Source organism: Acinonyx jubatus, chromosome B3, assembly GCF_027475565.1.
Source record: "Acinonyx jubatus isolate Ajub_Pintada_27869175 chromosome B3, VMU_Ajub_asm_v1.0, whole genome shotgun sequence".
Lineage (NCBI taxonomy): Eukaryota > Metazoa > Chordata > Mammalia > Carnivora > Felidae > Acinonyx > Acinonyx jubatus.
Window position 1 is genome coordinate 51,567,031 of NC_069386.1, and position 18,097 is coordinate 51,585,127.

Sequence of the window (18,097 nt, forward strand, 5' to 3'; positions counted from 1 at the left end):
CCTGAGCATCCTTCTTCCTGATCTTGTAAGCCTACTCTTGCCTCACCAGTGGGGCTCCATGTTATGTGGACCCCAAAGAAGCACAGAGAAGATCTTTTGCAAAGGGTTAAGTGGACAAAAGAAGAGATCTACAATTTTCAGCCCCTATTCACTTCAGTCAACTGTATAAAAAAAAGTCTTGATTTCAGTGCTTTGTTTTTAAGAATGTTAGAGCACGTGGAAGACCAAAGTCCTAGCTGATGTTATAACATTTTAGTACAGCAAATATAGGAATATTCATTGTCTGTTGCCTGTTTGTTGAGAAGGTCAATTGCATTTGGTAACATAAAAACACTGTTCCCTGTTTCAAATTAATTCAGTTAGAAAAGGCATTTTGAACAAAGAAATCTTAGTGTAGACTATTTCTAGAGAATGCAACTGAAGAGTTTAAATCAAAGTAGTGGGTCTCATAGGGCTTTAACAAATAGATAATTTGTCATTAGCATATTAAGTAATTAGGACTTCTGAAACTTTTACGAATGTTTGAAAATAGTCTTGTTCTTTAAATAATGTTAAGCATTCGTGCCACAATATTCTTTATGATACATCATAATATTGGAAGCTTATTTGAGAAAAGGAAAACCTGAGCTTAGTCTCTGTGTAAATATGGTGTTAAAAATTCTGAATTAGGAGAATGAAGGTTTGGGGTTTTGGCCATAGTGTAGCAGACATTGTTGCTTCCCCACCCCATGTCTCCCTTATTCCAGATATGCTATATATTCCTTATATCCCTATATGATATATCCTTATGTCCTTATACTCCTTATATGATATATTCCTTATATCTCAGGAACATTCTATACAGCCTCCCAGAGATCCTCAGTGGGAAGCCCCAGTTGCCCACAGCTGAAGCCCACTAGTGAAACCACTTTCTATGGGCTTCTCTCCTTTCCCTGTCTCATGTATCTATGCCCCCAGTGGTCATCTCCTGATTAAATTAGACCGCAACTCCTTCTCTCAGGGTCTGCTTCAGAAGGAACCCAGCCTAAGGCAGTTTGAAAAAGGGGACTCGGCATCATCTTGTTAGGTTGCCTTTTGCTCAGGAACTAATATTCTATAAAAATATTAATTTTTAAAAAGTATGAAATGCACAAGAAGCAATTTTATCCACTATATTGATATTACCAACCCATAACAGAGAATGAGTTTACTGCAGCTTGAAGAAAACTATACTGCAATTCACTTAAAAACTAAACTACTATCTTGTAGATCATAACATATGATTATGACAGTTTCTGTAATTTAAAATAGAACCCCCTCATCACCCTCATCCCCTTTTCTGCTTTATTTTTATCCATAGCACTTATCATTTTCTACTGAATCATATAACCTACGTAAATTTATTTTTTGTCTTCCCCCTTAGAAATATTTCTTGTTTGCTGATATGCTCCCATGCCTAGAATAAAGCTGGACACAGAATAGTCTATCAATAAATATTTGTTGAATAAAGTAAATGGGTAAATGGGCAAAGTCTTCTTATATAGAAACCAAATCATAATAAGAAGAAAATATATTAAAAATTTTTAAAGTATTTATTTATTTATTTTGAGAGAGAGAGACAGAGACAGAGACAGCACCAGTGGGGTAGGGGCAGAGAAAGAAGGGGAGAGAGAATCCCAAGCAGGCTCTGCACTGCCAGCACAGGGCCTGATTTGAACTCATGAAACTGCAAGAACATGACCTGAGCCGAAACCAAGAGTTGGATGCTTAACCAACTGAGCCACCCAGGTGCCCCGAAGATACAATTTTTTAAAGTATAAATGGCATAGATTTCTTTTTCCTTAACAAAAATGAATTGTTTATTTGAATTCTGAATTTAAGTGATAGTTATAGCAGAAACAGTTTAAAATATCTACAAATGTGCTAGACATACTCTATCTGTTCTATCTGTATGTTATTTAATCTTCACAGAGCTCTATGAAAGAAGCGTTATTAGTTCCAATTTTACTCATGAAGGAACTAAGGCTCAGGGAAATTAAGTGACATGCCCAGGGGGACACAGCTGAGTAACGGTCAGAGCCTGGTCTTGAACCAGAATGAATCTGGAGCCTCTACTGAGTGTAGCGGGGTGAGATTCACCTTTTAGACTAGAATGATTTAGTGCCTGTTGTTGTTACCAAACTGGGCAGAAAGGCAGTGGTTCTCAAACTTGGCTGCACAGGAGAATCATTTAGGGAATCATTAAAAAATCCTGATGCCGGTCATGATCTCACAGTTCCTGGGATCAAGCCCTGCATTCGGTTCTGCACTGACAGCACAAATCCTGCTTGGGATTCTCTCTCTCTCTCCCTCTCTCTGCCCCTTCCCTGCTTATGCTCGCTCGCACGCTCTCTCTCTCTCTCTCTCTCTCTCTCTCTCTCTCTCTCTCTCAAAATTAATAAATAAACTTTTAAAAACATTAAAAAAATCCTGATGCCAAGGCTACTCCTCATATGAATCAAATTAGAATATCCTGAGGTAGGGACCGAGCATCATTTTTAAAAAATGGTCCTGAGGTGATTCCAATGTGGGGCAAAGTTTGGGAACCACTGCCATCAGTACTGAGATCTCCACAAGTTTACTGGAGCATTGGTAACAAGGTGAATAAAATCAGGTGTTCCTCTGCTCTTGGAGAGGAGCAGCTGGTTCCTATTTACATTTCCTCCTGTCAGGAGCTGTAAAGCAAACCTTTTATTTACACAGTGTGCAGTAAAAGCCCATGAGAGTCCACTTTGGAAAGCTGGGCTATTTTTTTCAAATATATTTCAGTTTCCTTTGGAAAAAAATAGCTCATGGCTGAGGTAATACGGCACAAGCTTTAAAACATATGCTGAAGCAGATGGGAAGAGGGCCAGAATCAAGACGCAGCCCTCCTTTTCTGGCTGTTCTGGTTTTCAGCACTGCAAAGAAATACCCTTTTTTATACACGAATTTGTCCTTACTGTGATATGTTGACCTGATCTGCCCACCCCCAAAGCCCTATTAGAAAACAACAACAACAAAACATTGTAGAAATCAATAGAATTAACCTATTGAATTCTGGACATACTAAAGACAGTAGATCTTCTAAAGAGTGCTTATAAAAATTAAGTTTGATATGCTTAAAGTTCTGTAAAGATTACATGATTACAGTTTTGAAGGGTATAAAACAAAGTAAGTGATAATGGGATCATGGATGCCAACATGGGCCTCAGAGCCATTCAGTGTAAGAATTTCTGTACATTGATGACATTTTACATGCCCCAAAGAAAATACTCAGACTGAGTACTGGATAGGAGTCAAGGGACAAGGGTTCAAGGCCTGGCTCTGACACTCTTTGGCTATGGATCATGGGTGAATCACTTCATCTTCTGAGCCTTGGTTTATTTATTTATAATTTAGGGGTGAATTCTAAAAAGAAGGTTCATGGTTTCTATATATGGGAAGAAACACTCCTTTGCTATCCTCAAAAAACCTGTGTTGATGGTAGGTCTCCTGTGCCTGGACTTAGCTCCTGGCATCCTTCCTGACTCACAGGGGAGAAGACTGTACTTACTATTTTTGGACATTGTTAGCAGAATGGCTTGGGGCTTGAATAAAAGGCACAAATTATTTCCTCTTATGTTGCTTTAAAAATAACAGCATCCACATGAGTTAGCCATTTATTAATTAAATAGGCTACCTTTTCTTTTCTGGTTTCTGTAAGGAAGATATGGGGATAATAGAATATTTAGGTGAAAGCTATCATAGAGATCACTTTTTTCACCTATTTCCATAATCTGGCCATAAACTTGACAAATGATAGCAATGGAATGACTTTTTGAGTATGTTAATACTTATCTTATCCTTTGGATTGTTTTTTAAAAAAGATTTTCAGTGACTCATAGAGCAGAAGTGAATGAGTAAACATCGAATTGGCAAATAGATCCATACTTAGATCATGGAATAAAGTTTTAAAGTACTTTTCTTTAGTCTCCAGAGAGCAATTTACTTGAAAAATTAGGTAATTTTATAAATATGGTTGAAATTAAAATAAATATGATTTCATTGGCATACCCCTAAATTTAGGAATAATTATGGAATCATTCAAATGACTGTACCAATTAGAAATCAGTATTTTAAAAGATTATTCTTTTTTTGTTTATTTATTTATTTTGAGAGAAAGAGAGAGAAAGAGAGAATGAGCGCAAGTGTGGGGGAGAGGCAGAGAGAGAGAGAGAGAGAGAGAGAGAGAGAGAGAATCCCAAGCATGGAGCCCAACTTGGGGCTCAATCTCACAAACTGTAAGATCATGACCCAAGCTGAAATCAAGATTCAGCCACTTAACTGAGCCACCCAGGCACCACAAAAGATTATTCTTTTTTTTAATGTCTATTTATTTTTAAGAAAGAGAGAGAGTGCGTGTGCAAGCCAGGGAAGGGTAGGGAGAGGGAGACACAGGATCTGAAGCAGGCTCTGCTCTGAGAGCAGAAAGCCTGATGTGGGGCTCAATATTATGAACTGTGAGATCATGACCTGAGCTGAAGTTGGACACTCAACTTACTGAGACACCCAGGAGCTCCCCTAAAAGATTATTCTTAATGTGAATCCCTGTAGAATACAGGACTTTTAATAGTCTAACTCAATTATATTCAAAGGTGGATGTGCCACTTTTCATTATTGGTAATTAAATTGGACTTTTTTTTACATTAAAAGTAAAACAAGAGGCATGGAAACATGCTGTGTAAACTGAAGCCTGAAATAAACTGAGGGTATTACTATTCCCATGTCCACTATTATTCCTATTCCTCACAGGGTCCAGCATATGCTTGGCATGATTAATAAATATTTGCGATGGGGCCATCGCCCCACATTGCAAGACCAAAACAGATTCTTTACAGACTTTTCTGACAATGTGTTCTGCTTATAATTATTGTTTGAAGTGGTTTTATCTGGATCATTACCTCATCCCTTGCTCTGCCCTGTAATGTCTTCCAACTTTCTCTCTGTTCTGCATGCTCCTGACTCATCGATAAGGGAGATACATGTGCATGTATGTAGCTTGTGTTAGGCTTGCCTACATATGGGTTAAGAACATTCTAAAATCATTTCAAAGCTTGCTTGAGTCCTCAGAGGTCAGCATTTGTTCTTATATTACTTCAATAGGTCTACTTCCTGAGCATGGTGCCAGGCATGCCATCAGAATACATGTGTATTTATAGCTGAATAAATGTCTCAGAAAACCCAGTAAGTCCTGCTTTTACCCACATGGAGGCCTTTATTTTTCTGCCCAGGGGCAATAGGTGTTGTCTCAGTGGTTCTATAACAGAAACAAAATATCCTTGAGAAAAGTGCCAGCAAAGCAATTGTCAATACAAAGGTATGAGTCATAACATGCCCTTTGGGGATTCAATTTGTTTTCAAGAAATGTTGGCCCTTGGTTTAAGCTAAGGTTGGTGTTTTCTAAATTGTACTGAAATCAGTTTTCCTTATCTCAGAGTAACAGGGGTCAGGGGTAGTATGAATAAATTCAATCTCCAAATAATGGAGAGGGGACTAATTTTAGTCCCAATCCTTACCCTCTTCCTAATGTTTCAGGAGGGCCATGACAAACAGTAACACTAAATGGATGGAGTTTTACTCTTTTCTCTCCCCCTTAGTATCTGATGGAATTCCTAATGAGAAAAGAAATCTAACCTCATCATTAGCCTTTAAACACTCACATCCTAAATAGGAATAGGAGACTACCAAGAATCGACTCCTTCAGATTTCTTTTTTTACACCATGTTTTCCTAAAACAAGCAAAGATACCTGTCAGCATCCATTCCCAGGGATATTTGCATAGTGATAGAAGGTGTTGTCTTAAGCACTGAGCATGCCACCTCTGCCAGTCAAAGGACTTAGATGATGGCTTACTGTCTTCAGGAAATATAGTCATTACACATGGGTTACTCCTGGAGGAGATGACCTAGGCATGCTGGTTTTCTGTGGGGCTGAACTGCAGTGCTCTGTGCAGCCCAGTTCCTGGCTTTCTTTCTCAGGCTACAGGACCACTCTTTCTTGGTTAGCTACCTATCAAAAGTTTACCACTCACCTTCCACCTCACATCCATTAGCACTGATGAGGATTTAGAGAAATTGGAACCCTTGCACACTCTTTGTGGGGGGGGGGAGGAATGTAAAAATGTACAGCTGCTATGGAAAACAGTATGGTGTGTCCTCAAAAAAATTAAAAGTAGAATTAACATATGGTATAGCAATTCCACTTCAGGGAATATTCCCCCAAAACTGAGTGCAGGGTCTTGAGGAGATATTTGTATAGCCATACTGATGGCAGCCAAAAGGTGGAAGCAACCTAAGTATCCATAAACAAATGGGTAGATAAACAAAATGGGGTATGTATATACATACAATGGGATATTATACAGCTCTAAAAAGGAAGGAAATTCTAACACATGCTACAACAGAGATGATCATTAAGGACATTATGTTAAGTGAAATAAGCTAGTCACACAAGCACACATACTGTATAATTCCACTCATATGAAGTACCTACAATAGTCAGATTCACAGAGACAGAATGTAGAATGGTGGTTGCCAGGGGCTGAAGAGGGAGGGGAATCAGAAGTTTTATTTGATGTGTATAGAATTTCAGTTTTGCAGATGAGAAGAGTTCTGGAAATGGATGGTAGTGATAGTAACACAATAATATGAATGTACTTAATGCCACTAAATTATACACTTAAAAATGGTTAGTATGACCACTTTTGTTATGTGTATTTTGCTATAATTTTTTTAAAAGACATTTAAAAAAGTTTACCATTCATCCAAAGTAGACCTAGGGAAGTATCAAGGCAGTGTGACTGGTCTAAGAGTCAGTTAACATGGCATGTATATTACCAATTCCCCCTTCTTATGCCCATGACAAACATTACTAATTAATTATTCCCAAGTTCTTTCCTCCTGAGCCCAGAGGAAACATCATAACCTTTCTCAACACAGGCTACTACACCCAACAATTAGAATTGATACATCAGCTATGTTGATGTAGGAGAGAATTGTGACGGTCTATGAAATCTGCACTAGAGAAAAAAAAATACAATAATATAAAGCCTTGTTAGATAGGAAAAATCAACATGAACTTGATATATTAAGAAAAAATATATTTTTCCTCTGTCTCAAAAAAGTCCCAGTAACTGGAACAGAAGCAGTTCTCTGGGCCCACATTACTACTCATTTGAACCTATATAACTCAGATTCAGATCTCTATATTTTCTACAAAAAGTAACTAAAAATCTTTGAAGAGGAATTTGTTTTAATCTTGGGATGAGAAAATTCAGTGGGTCTAGAATACCCTGTTGTTGCCAGAGAGCAAAGATACTTTAAAAATACTGGGCATAGTGCTAAAAGGATAAAGGAGGGACAGAGGAACTCCTACAGCCCAAACGATACCAATTGGAGCATAAAATCACTACCACCACCATCATCATCATCACTGTCATCATCATCTTACATAAATGGAAAAGATTGACATTAAGTGTCAACAAAGGTAGTTGTGATACAAAGGGGAAGTTGTTGGTAATTTTTTGCTGTTAGTAAGTTACAAGGTATTAAATACATAGCTAGTTTTTTTTTAACTTAATATACAGATACTGTTAAACAGGATCTATTATCAAACATGAATGTGAACTTGTTTCTATCTATATGAGCAGCAAAGACTAGGAACCTGTAAATAGGCCAGGCAGTCCCTTCAAAATTAAGAGCTTATACCATGAACATGACCAGCTTTTGTGGTCTCATAGCATCCAGAAAGGAATGAGCAAAGTCCATCAGTTCATTGCCACTAATGATTATACATAATAAATAATGAAAGGAGAGCCCAATGGTGTATCTTCAGATGATAAATTAGCTGAATGTCACACCTCCCCTGCCCTCGAGAGACAGCGCAGACCCACCCCCTCATTTCCTAGGGAATAAAACCTCTAGATGACCCTGCTAATGAGACACTGATAGGACAGACATAGGTAACATTCCAATTATACCAAAGAGGTCAATATATCATAATGACATAAAAATAGGTTTAAGTCATCTGTTCACAACTTTGGGTATAGACAGTTTCAGAAGATAGATATATTTTCCATGGTATAACTAGCACACTTCATAGTAAAAGGGGCTTGAACTACTGGCCTATACAACCAGATCCTCATCCTGATCTGAAATCAAAGGGTTAACAATTTAGACCTTGCATCCTCATAAGGTCTTTTTCTTTTTCTTTCTTTCTCCGTCCTCTGTGCCCCTTCCCCTGCCCAGGATCTTTTTCTTTAAGGGTGTAGTAAATTCTCTAAATTCTGGGAAGAAGTAAATTTTGTATCACATAAACTTACTGAGGCAGAAAAAAATTGGACCTCAGGAATGTGTAAGAATAACAATAAAAACATAAGTTTTGTAATTATTGGGCTCATTTAATGTGTGCTTTTTGCTTTTAAAGACATTTAGGTTATTTAAGGAAATTTGATATATTGGATTTATGATTTTTAATCAGGTCCTTAAGAGTGTCACATTTCTATCATTGTAAATGATTAAGGAAATATGCTCTGTTAAATGTGTAAATTTTGATTACTTTCTTAAATAAGTATCATTTAGAGGAATGTTAATTATGTTTAAAGAAATATTGCTTAATAAGTTAATAAATCAGATTAGACACTAAACAATGCACAATGGTCATAAGCATTCCTCTCCAAGCAAAAAAGTCCATTGGACAGTTAAGCCCACCAGAAGATAAAACCAATTTGCCATTCTCAGAGACTCAAGGCCATTAAAAAAGATTGCTATTCAGATAAAGATACCATGTGCTGAATCTCTTCTCTACAGATGGTGCTGATTTCACAGATTTGGTGGGGTGTGCATTTTTGATCAACCTGTGTGGTGAAATTTTTTGCTTCCCCCACTTTCATTGCCAACTTAGAGCTGTTAATTCCGTACCTTTTGGCTCATCCGTCTTTCCTCTTGGGTTATCAGCTTTTGTGGAATCTTTCAAGGCTCCATATTCCTTTTCCATCTTAGCTGCTTCTTCCTTAGTACTATCTGTTTCTTCATGACTCTTTTCTGATGGTGCTGTAATCAGATTGAGCACTGTTGTTAGAACCCTATTTCCTATCCATTAACCAATTTGTGATGTAGAAATAAATTTGTTGAAAGGGTACAGCGTAAGTTCGGATCATTTTTCAAGCTGAAAGCGATCTTAGTGATTGTCTAATCTAGTGATTGTCCAACTTCCTTCCCCCATTTCACAGACGAGGAAACTGAGGCCCAGAATGGGAGAGATATGCACCGAGTTAGCAAAAGAGCTGGGCCAAAGCGCCGACTTTCCAGATTTTGGTTTAGTGTTCTTTCCCTTCTGCTACTGTGTCATTAGAACATAGATTATTTTCCTTACTATAATCAAGGTAGGCAATGAAGTGGCATATGTCAGTTCCCAAAGTAAGTTTGAGTCTTCATTTCGAAGTAAAATAACTTGGCTGTTGTTCAACCTCTCCATGATGTTGTATTTTTGAACAACATTCTATGACTGAGAGTAGCACCTAAGAATTTGGGGCTATCGCAGGACTTCTTTCCTTCTGCCTCTTTCTTCACATTCCCTTATCCCTGGTCACCCTAATGCAAAGAGGAGAGTTGGACCCTTGCTGTCAAGATGGGATAATCTTTGCTCACTTGACACTTAAAAATAACTAATTTCCATATCAATTATACTTCAAAAAAAAAAAAAAGGGAGGGGACAAGAGTTGAAAAAAACTATATTTTCTTCTGGCTATCTTCTATTGAATTTTAAAAAGTCATAAACCTTAAAGTAGCTAACCACTTGAAAACAATTGCAATGTTTCCCTGTTGTAAATAAAATAGGAAACATCAAGCAGTCTAACAAAAAGCTTTGTTTTTTTTTTCAGTAAAAACATTATTACTATAGAAAAAAAAAGAAAAAAGAAATGAGTCAGTTACTCTCATTATGAAAACCTCCACTAGTGCTACGATCTCTCTGTATTAAAAATTTTTTTTAAATATTTTATTTATTTTTGAGCATCAGAGTGTGAGTGGGGGAGAGACCAAGAGAGAGAGAGGAACAGAAGATCTGAAACAGGCTCTGTGCTGACAGCAGCAAGCCTGATGCGGGGCTCAAACTCACAAACTGTGAGATCATGACCTGAGCTGATGTCAGACGCTCAACCGACTGAGCCACCCAGGCGCCCCTCTCTATATTTTTTGATGCGTAATTTTTCTCCATAGTTGCAGTATAATTTTGTCACTTTCTTTTGTCATTAACATCATCACAGAAGGATGTTTCCAGGTTATTGAAAACTACTTGAAAACATCATTTTAAAAGGCTATATAGTATTCCATCAAATATATGTACACAACTGCTTGAAAGGGACACAAAATCGTGCTTAAGAACTTGTGATCCTTCCTCTTTTTGTTCCTCCCTCCCCCCTCAAAGCAGGCTCCTTTGCACAGCTTGGTTCTGTGTTGTATTGGGTGGAAATGCAGAAGTGAAGAAACCAAGAGGGGGAATCACACAACATAGGGGCATAGACTATCTCAGAGGAGAGAAAAGACTTGGGAGGGGAGAGCCAGTGGAGTAGACAGGTGACCAGGGATAGTGGTCTGGAGAAACTGTGCTCTTGGGAGAGAAAAAAATACTGAAAGGAAAATTTCATGTATGTAGAAAATTTCATGATGTAGCTCCTCCTTTTCCCATGAGCCACCTCCTAAGAATCTTCAGGAAAGACCTACATTTCTTTTCAATGCTTGTTGGGGTCAGATTTCTATGCTGAGACTAGCCACAAAATAGCCAAGGTTATAGCTACTTAATCCTATGGTAGGATTTCAGATTTTAAAACTTTTGAAATCTCTAATTATTTATCAATGTTTATTAAAGCCATTATTTACCACTCAAAGGGTTATTGCGCTCAAAGGTAGAAAAATAGTTATATAAATCATACCTGGAAAAAGTTTGCTCTTATTGTCAGTAACATTTTTTTCTAGCTTGTTCTTGGTCTGAAGAGCAATAGTTTCATCCAAGTTTTCTGGAGTGAGGAAGAGAAAAAATATAATTTTATTTTCTGAAGGATGATATCAACTGTTTAATCCTTACCAGAAATATCACAACGTAATTCCACAATATTAACACTGCAATTAAGATACTTTGATATGGATTTTATTTCTAGGAATTTACTATTCCGTACTATTTGGGATCCTTAATTCAGCCTCCTATTCAGTTAATTGCAGAAGCCTCTTCCACATGTCTGTGGCCACTGCTAGAACATGTCCAGTGTTGAAGCCTTTAATGGACACCTGTGGTCTGGGCCTCCTCAACACTTTCTGTAACTATACCTTGGTTTTCCTTTAGAGAACGCAGACCATTCCCATTCTCGACATATTTGCCTCAAGTGGGGAGTAATAACCCAGGCCTGGTTCCTCAGGGTCTACACCCACCCTGGGCTGAGTGATTGGTTCAAAGAGGAGCATGTGATACAAGCCAGGCCAATGAGATTCAATGCTAGGACCACTGGGAGAAAGAAGCTCTGTAGGAGTGCTGTACTGTGAGGATGGAGATTGCCAACCATCTTTTTTTTTTCATAGGGGAGCAGCTTGTCTAGAATGAATCAACATATGGAAAGTCAGTGCTGGGAGATGGGGAGGGATAGATTCCTAACACTGTTGGTGGACTTTACAAACCCAAAGTCAGACTATCCCCATCCCTGGACTCCTCAGTTACTTGAGGCAATGAATTCCCTTCCCACTGCCATACTGGAAAGCACAGCTATAAGTAGTAGTGGAAATATCTACCTTGTACCTAAGCCTTGTGGCATTTCTAATCTATTTCCATAGGATAAATGACTTAAGTATGGAATTTCTGAGTTACAGGGTATTGGTATGAAGCAATGATTGATCTGAAACAATGTCTTTGATCTACTGTTGAATTAAATAGGCCACAAAGTACTATGTATAACATGAGCCCATTTTTTTTTAACAAGATAAAACAAAGAAAGAAATGACAAAGGTACATGGGTGCACATACACACACATACACACACAGAAAAACATCTGAACAGGTACAAATAGACTGTCACCTGGGTGCTGGTATCATGAGTGACTTTTTTTTACTTCTTTTTTAACATAATTTTGCACTGACTGATTTTTTTAAATGAATATGTTCTTTTATAATGAGAAAAAAATAGTAAAACTATCTTCATGTGGAAAAAAAATTGAGTTCATAGAGAGTAATTCTGAATTATTTTGTCCTATGAGATGTTCTCTTCTGTTTAATCTTCCTCTTCTATCAGAGATCAGAGTAAGGGGCTGTGAGGTCACCTTCCCCAAAGGACATCAGAGATAAATGGTACTTATTGATTAACTAGACCAAGCAGGAAAACCAAAGGCTTTAAAAAACAAAACAAAACAAAACAAAACAAAACAAAACAAAACAAAACAACCTGCATGCACAAAGAACATCCAAGCTTATGCACAAAGCTCAAAGAATCAGAGGTCAGCAAACTTTTTCTCCAAAGAGCCAGATGGTAAATATTTCTGGCTTTGTGGGCAATATGGTCTCTGTTGCAACTACTCAACTCTGCCATTGTAGCACAAAAGCAGCCATAGACAACACTGAAACAAAGGAATGTGGCTGTGTGCCAATAAAACTTCATTTATGGACACTAAAGTGTGAATTTTATATAGTTTTCTCTTTTTTTAATTAAAAAATACTGTATTTGTTTAAGTAGTCTTTACACCCTATGTGGGGCTCGAACCCACAACCCCAAGATCAAGAGTCTCACACTCTACTGACTGAGCCAGCCAGGCGCCCCTTTATATAGTTTTCTAGTGTCACGAACTACTATTCTTTTTTTATATTTTTTTCAACCATTTAAAAACGTAAAAGTAATTCTTAACTGGTGTGCTATAGAAAAATAGGCAATGGGCCAGATTTGATCCATGGGCAGTAGTTTACCAGCCCCATTATAGTTCACAACATCCTTTATTTTACAAATGTAGAAACTGAGGCCCAGCTGGGTGAGTGCCTTGCCCCATGGGACAAAACTGGTCTGTGGCAGACCTGGACCAGGAGGCACAACTTCTGCAGCCTAATCCAGACCTCACTGGCTAAAATCAACTCTTTTAGTCCTGACTATCCAAAAACAATTGAAAAAAAAGAGGTCAAATTTTAATAAAATGGTCTCCATGGAGATATTAGAAAATGTTAATAAGACAAAATGAAATGTTTATACTCAAGCTGCTTCTATAAAGAATTGAAAACTCCTGGTTAATTTTATTTGTATGCATTATCAAGCTGGGCAATTCTGGTTACTCAGACAATTCAGACTGTTTTGGCATGAATGATAAAATTTGTGAAGTAGTTATTGCCAAATCCCTAACTGACTTTGGACAGTGAAAACTATCATAGCAAAAACAAAACAGATTGGACTCTCACCAAGGTAGGAAACACCTTCTTCTGGAGATATTGTGCCATACTTTACCATCATCTTCACAAAGTCAATCAAGGTTTTCATGATCGTAATCAGCGTTTCTTTCTCTTTCGCCTCTTTTTCTATATAAAAGGACAAAATAATTTTTAAAAAACTAGTGGAGTATAGCTTCCTCTTTCAGTGTCAATTTATGAAGTACAGCATCTGATTGAAATATTTCTCCCTACATTTATAGCTGAAACCACATATATTTAATTTATAAAAAGTGTAATAAGACTTGGGCATTGGGAGTTGGAATTGGGAATATAGGATAATGTATAGATGTACTGAACTTCTTCAGAAATGGGCAATTATAACTTTTCTAAAAAGATTTACTTTAATCTAAAATATTTTACTAATAGATGATAAAGAGACAGTATGCAACCTGAGGTAATATGAACTCAAAAAGAAAATTGTAAGATTGGTGACCCACCAATTTTTCTTTACTCAGGCTGTATGTTTTTGAGGGCAAGAATGGCCTATTTTCATTAATCAAACTTAATATTTGAAAATAAAAACATACATGTATCTTTATTTTTTTAATGTGAGGTTGACTTTTTAATAGCAGTATATATTGCTTTCTAGACTTTATTTCATTTGAAAGAATATATGCATGTACTAAAAATATTCCAACAGTATAGAAGTAAATAATAGTGAAAATAACATTTTCTTCCTATCCCCCAACTCCTACTCCCTGCAGGTAACCACTATTAACTGTTCCTTGGGAACTCTTCATATTTGACATACTGTTCTGCATCTTGATAGAAAACGGCTGATCATTCCATAGTTGTTCAGAATATATAACTATGTATATTTATTATATACATCTACATATATATACATACACATATATGTGTATGTGTATATATATACATATATATATATATATATATATATATATAAATTCTAAAATTAAAAAAAATTTCCATTTTTGAAGAAAGGTGCTGGAGGAGAGCCCATTTTCCCTATTCTTTGAGTGGCCATGAAGGATTTCTTCTAAATACTCCTAGCCTTTCCCTCCATCTTTTCATCCTTCCCACAGATGAAGTTGGTAGGCAATGGGCATTAGTCTACATTTCTTGACTGATAGGGATTTGGAATCTTTCTTTTTTTTTTGTTCCCCTGGAACAGTAGAAGTCAGGGACTTGAGAAAAGTGCCTGTTCTATAAATCAAACTATCCTAAGGATTGGCTGTTCCAACAATTAGACTGAGGATAGGGAGTGAGCAAGCCCATTTTGGCTCTCACACTATGCTGTGTTCTACAACCCTTACAACCCAGTCTTTACCAGTATCAGAAATATTTTGGATTTCGACCTGTTTTATTTTTTCTCCATTGGTTCAGACCTTGGGTGAGAGGGATGAGTACTATCAAGTACCTTAGTGTAAGTATTTAAATTAAAACCTTATAAATATAAAAGAAATAAAGTATGAGGTCAAGGAAACTGAAAGATAAACTAAAATAAATAAAACAAATAAAAAAATATTCCATACAGTGGGCTTTTTCAAATATCATGAAATCCTCAAGGTTGGGAGAGAAGAAAGATGAGAAAGGAGATAGGGAAGAGATCCTGGGAAAGCACTAGTAAATAACTTCAGCCATCACATTATTTCCTCAAGGTCACATCTGTATAGGTGTTCGGTGTCATGCTGACACTGACAAGAAGTGACTCACCAAGATGACAAAAGTTCTGAGCTGGGTGTTTGCCATCCAGTGGGGCAAGATGGCTCAAAATGGACCCTCAAGATATACAAGCCCTTCAGATACCAGCAGAGAGGCTGATGCCATCTGGCCAATGTCTGGAATTGAAGGACAAATGGGTGTTCTCCAGAAATGAAAGCACACTCTAAAGTCACTTCTTGGGGAAATATTTATTACAAATTTTCCTTCTGGGGCTGAATCTTTGAAAAGGAAGAGGAAAAACCAGAAGGCAGTGCAGAACATCTGTCTGGACAATAACAACCATAGAAAATTTGCCCATTATTATCTTCCTTGAAGATTAATCAAAATTGGAGATGAAATGAAATCTTCAGTTAACTTATTTTGGTGTACAGGTAAGAGAAAGGAACAAGGCAAAATAAGGACTTAGTTTTTTAAAAAACATATCCGTTTCTAAGTGTGTTTTGGGTCCCTGTCTGCTGTGGTCCAATGCTTAGTTTACTTTAACTCATTTCAAGACTGAAGCTGAAAGTGTCTAAAAAGCAAAAATCTGAATTGTTTTTAAAAGGACAAATTATGGGGGCACCTGGGTGGCCCTGTTGGCTAAATGTCCGACTTCGGCTCAGGTCATGATCTCATGGCTTGTGGGTTCGGGCCCCGCATCGGGCTCTGGGCTGATAGCTCAGATCCTGGAGCCTGTTTCGATTCTGTGTCTCCCTCTCTCTGCCCCTCTCCTGTTCACACTCTGTCTCTCTCAAAAATAAATAAACATAAAAAAATAATAAAATAAAATAAAATAAAAATAAAAGGATAAATTATGTTATACACACTGTTCCCACTAATAGAGGAAAATAAATGTAGCCTTTTTTTGTTTTTTAAAGATTTACAATAAGATTTGAGGCTGAGCAGGTCAGGCAGGGATGTTGACTTCTCTCCTCATCTGCATAGGGCTCACCTCAATGTCCCAAACATGTTCAGTGACTGTTTGCTGAACAAATAAATGAACCCTCTGTTAACAAGAAGATTAAATTATCCTGAAATTCCACCTTTCATGATTATCCTTTCCTAAATATTTCTATGACTAGCATACTTCTTTTGAAAAAAATTGATGTGAACTCTTTTCCCTGGGGTTACAATAAATTTCATTGAAGATTGCATTTAGAAACTGAAAACAGGAAGAAAAAAACCCCACCCACACATTTCCTGGACTTATTATTTCTATTCCACATGGTCAGAAAACAGTGTTTACCTGAATCAATACTTTTCAGTAGTGCATAGAAGTTTGGGAAATATTGGAGTTCCTCAAAGTTGTCTTCATTGTAGATTTTAGTTCTTCTTTCCAAGCCATTTGTCAAGGTTAAGGTATTTGATACTGTTTCATCATTTTGTCCATTAGTAAAACCATCTTGAATTGCTGCCATTGGAGTCTACATTGGGGGAAAAAATCAATAAAAAATAAACATTTTGTTAGAGCTAATTACATTCCAGCTTGATTCTTTCCTCTTTGGTGCCCTTGACTGTGATGTGAAATAACACCTCTTCCTTTGCAAGCTCCTGTAGGATCAAACCCTTTTCCAGGTATATGGGCATCTAGCCACATAGAAAGGTCACTGGGGCTGACAGACATATGCTTCACCTGAGGACCCTGGCTCCTGCTCCTGGAGAATAGACAGGGAATTTCTAGGTTCCCACTTGGCCAAGTTCTCCTCTATCAGTTCTTGTGAATGTCTTCCCATAAGACTGCCTTTTACCAAGCAGGAGAACTTCGAAGTTACAGAATGTGTGGTGCCAAGATACAGGAAATCATGTGAGAACATCTAACACCAACAGAGCAGTCACACCTTGGGGACTTCTCCGTGAAATGTTAAGAGCTATCTGGAAGGGTACACAGGACACTTCTCTCCCAGACCTGATCCATTTCCAGTGTTCTGCATCTTAGTTAATGATCCATTGTCCATTCAGCGGACTAAACAGAAATTTAAGAGTCTTCCTTGTCACTCCCTCTTCATTTCCTCCATATAATTCATCAGTAGTCTTGTTGGCTCTACTTTCAAGATTTATCCCAAATTTGTACATTTCTCTCTTTCTCCATTACCTGGCTCTAGTCCAGGCTGCTTTCATCTCTGACTTTCTAACCATGTAACATCAACCACTTCCAATCTATTCACTGTATTTTCCATGTTATAGCCAGAGTTATCTTTTAAAAAGTATGGTCACATAACTCCTTTGCTTAAAATCCTGCAGTGTTCTCCCATTGGTCCTACAATGAAGATCAGAATCCAAGGCCCTGCCTGGTCTGGCCTGGGTCCGCCTCCCCTGGCTTATCTCTCACTGCTCTCTCTGTGTGCGGCCACCCTGCCCTTGTTGCAATACTTAGATACTCCACACATTCTTCTCTACACACGGCCTCTCATGGTCACAGCCTTCAGTTTTTGGCTCAAGTCACTTCCTCAGGGAAGCCTTCTCTGAGCCTAAGTCCAGAATAGGCTCTCTTTTTATGAAGTCTCATAGAACCATGTTTCTTTCCTCATAGCCCTTGAGGCAGTTGCAGTGAAAATATGTGAGTATTTGAAGACCATCTACTTCTTCCATTAGACCTTAAGCTTCGTGAAAGCAGGGATTCTATCTTTTGAAATAAGCATTGTATCTCCAGTGCTTTGTTCATAATTGATACCTCAATAAATATTTATTGAATGAATTAATATTTCATTTGCATCGATGCATTTAAATGACATGAGCAAACAGGTCAAGCATATGAATGTTTTAGAGATGGGTGAAAAAGGAGTACAAAATGGGAATGAAGGAAAATACAGTAGCTGTGTCACTTTCAGTTCAGATGATAAGCTTGAGTGAATGTCATGAGCCCTTTGATAAATCAAAAATGTTTTGGGTGGATATTCAAAAGCTGTTTAAAAAAATGAAAGCTGGTGGAGATTAGAAGTAGAGA

At 37.5% G+C, this 18,097-nt stretch overlaps 1 protein-coding gene across 1 annotated transcript in view; it reads right to left on the minus strand.

Annotated features, from left to right (window-relative positions):
• The window catches only part of SCG3 (secretogranin III), a 35,251-nt gene that overhangs the window by 7,215 nt on the left and 9,939 nt on the right, over positions 1-18,097 (minus strand). Inside the window, exons 7-10 of the mRNA XM_015063475.3 lie at positions 16,400-16,577; positions 13,459-13,575; positions 10,970-11,053; positions 8,958-9,089 (exon numbers count right to left, since the gene is read on the minus strand). Of these exons, the coding sequence (XP_014918961.1) occupies positions 8,958-9,089; positions 10,970-11,053; positions 13,459-13,575; positions 16,400-16,577 (511 nt within the window). The remainder of the gene's footprint in view (positions 1-8,957; positions 9,090-10,969; positions 11,054-13,458; positions 13,576-16,399; positions 16,578-18,097) is intronic.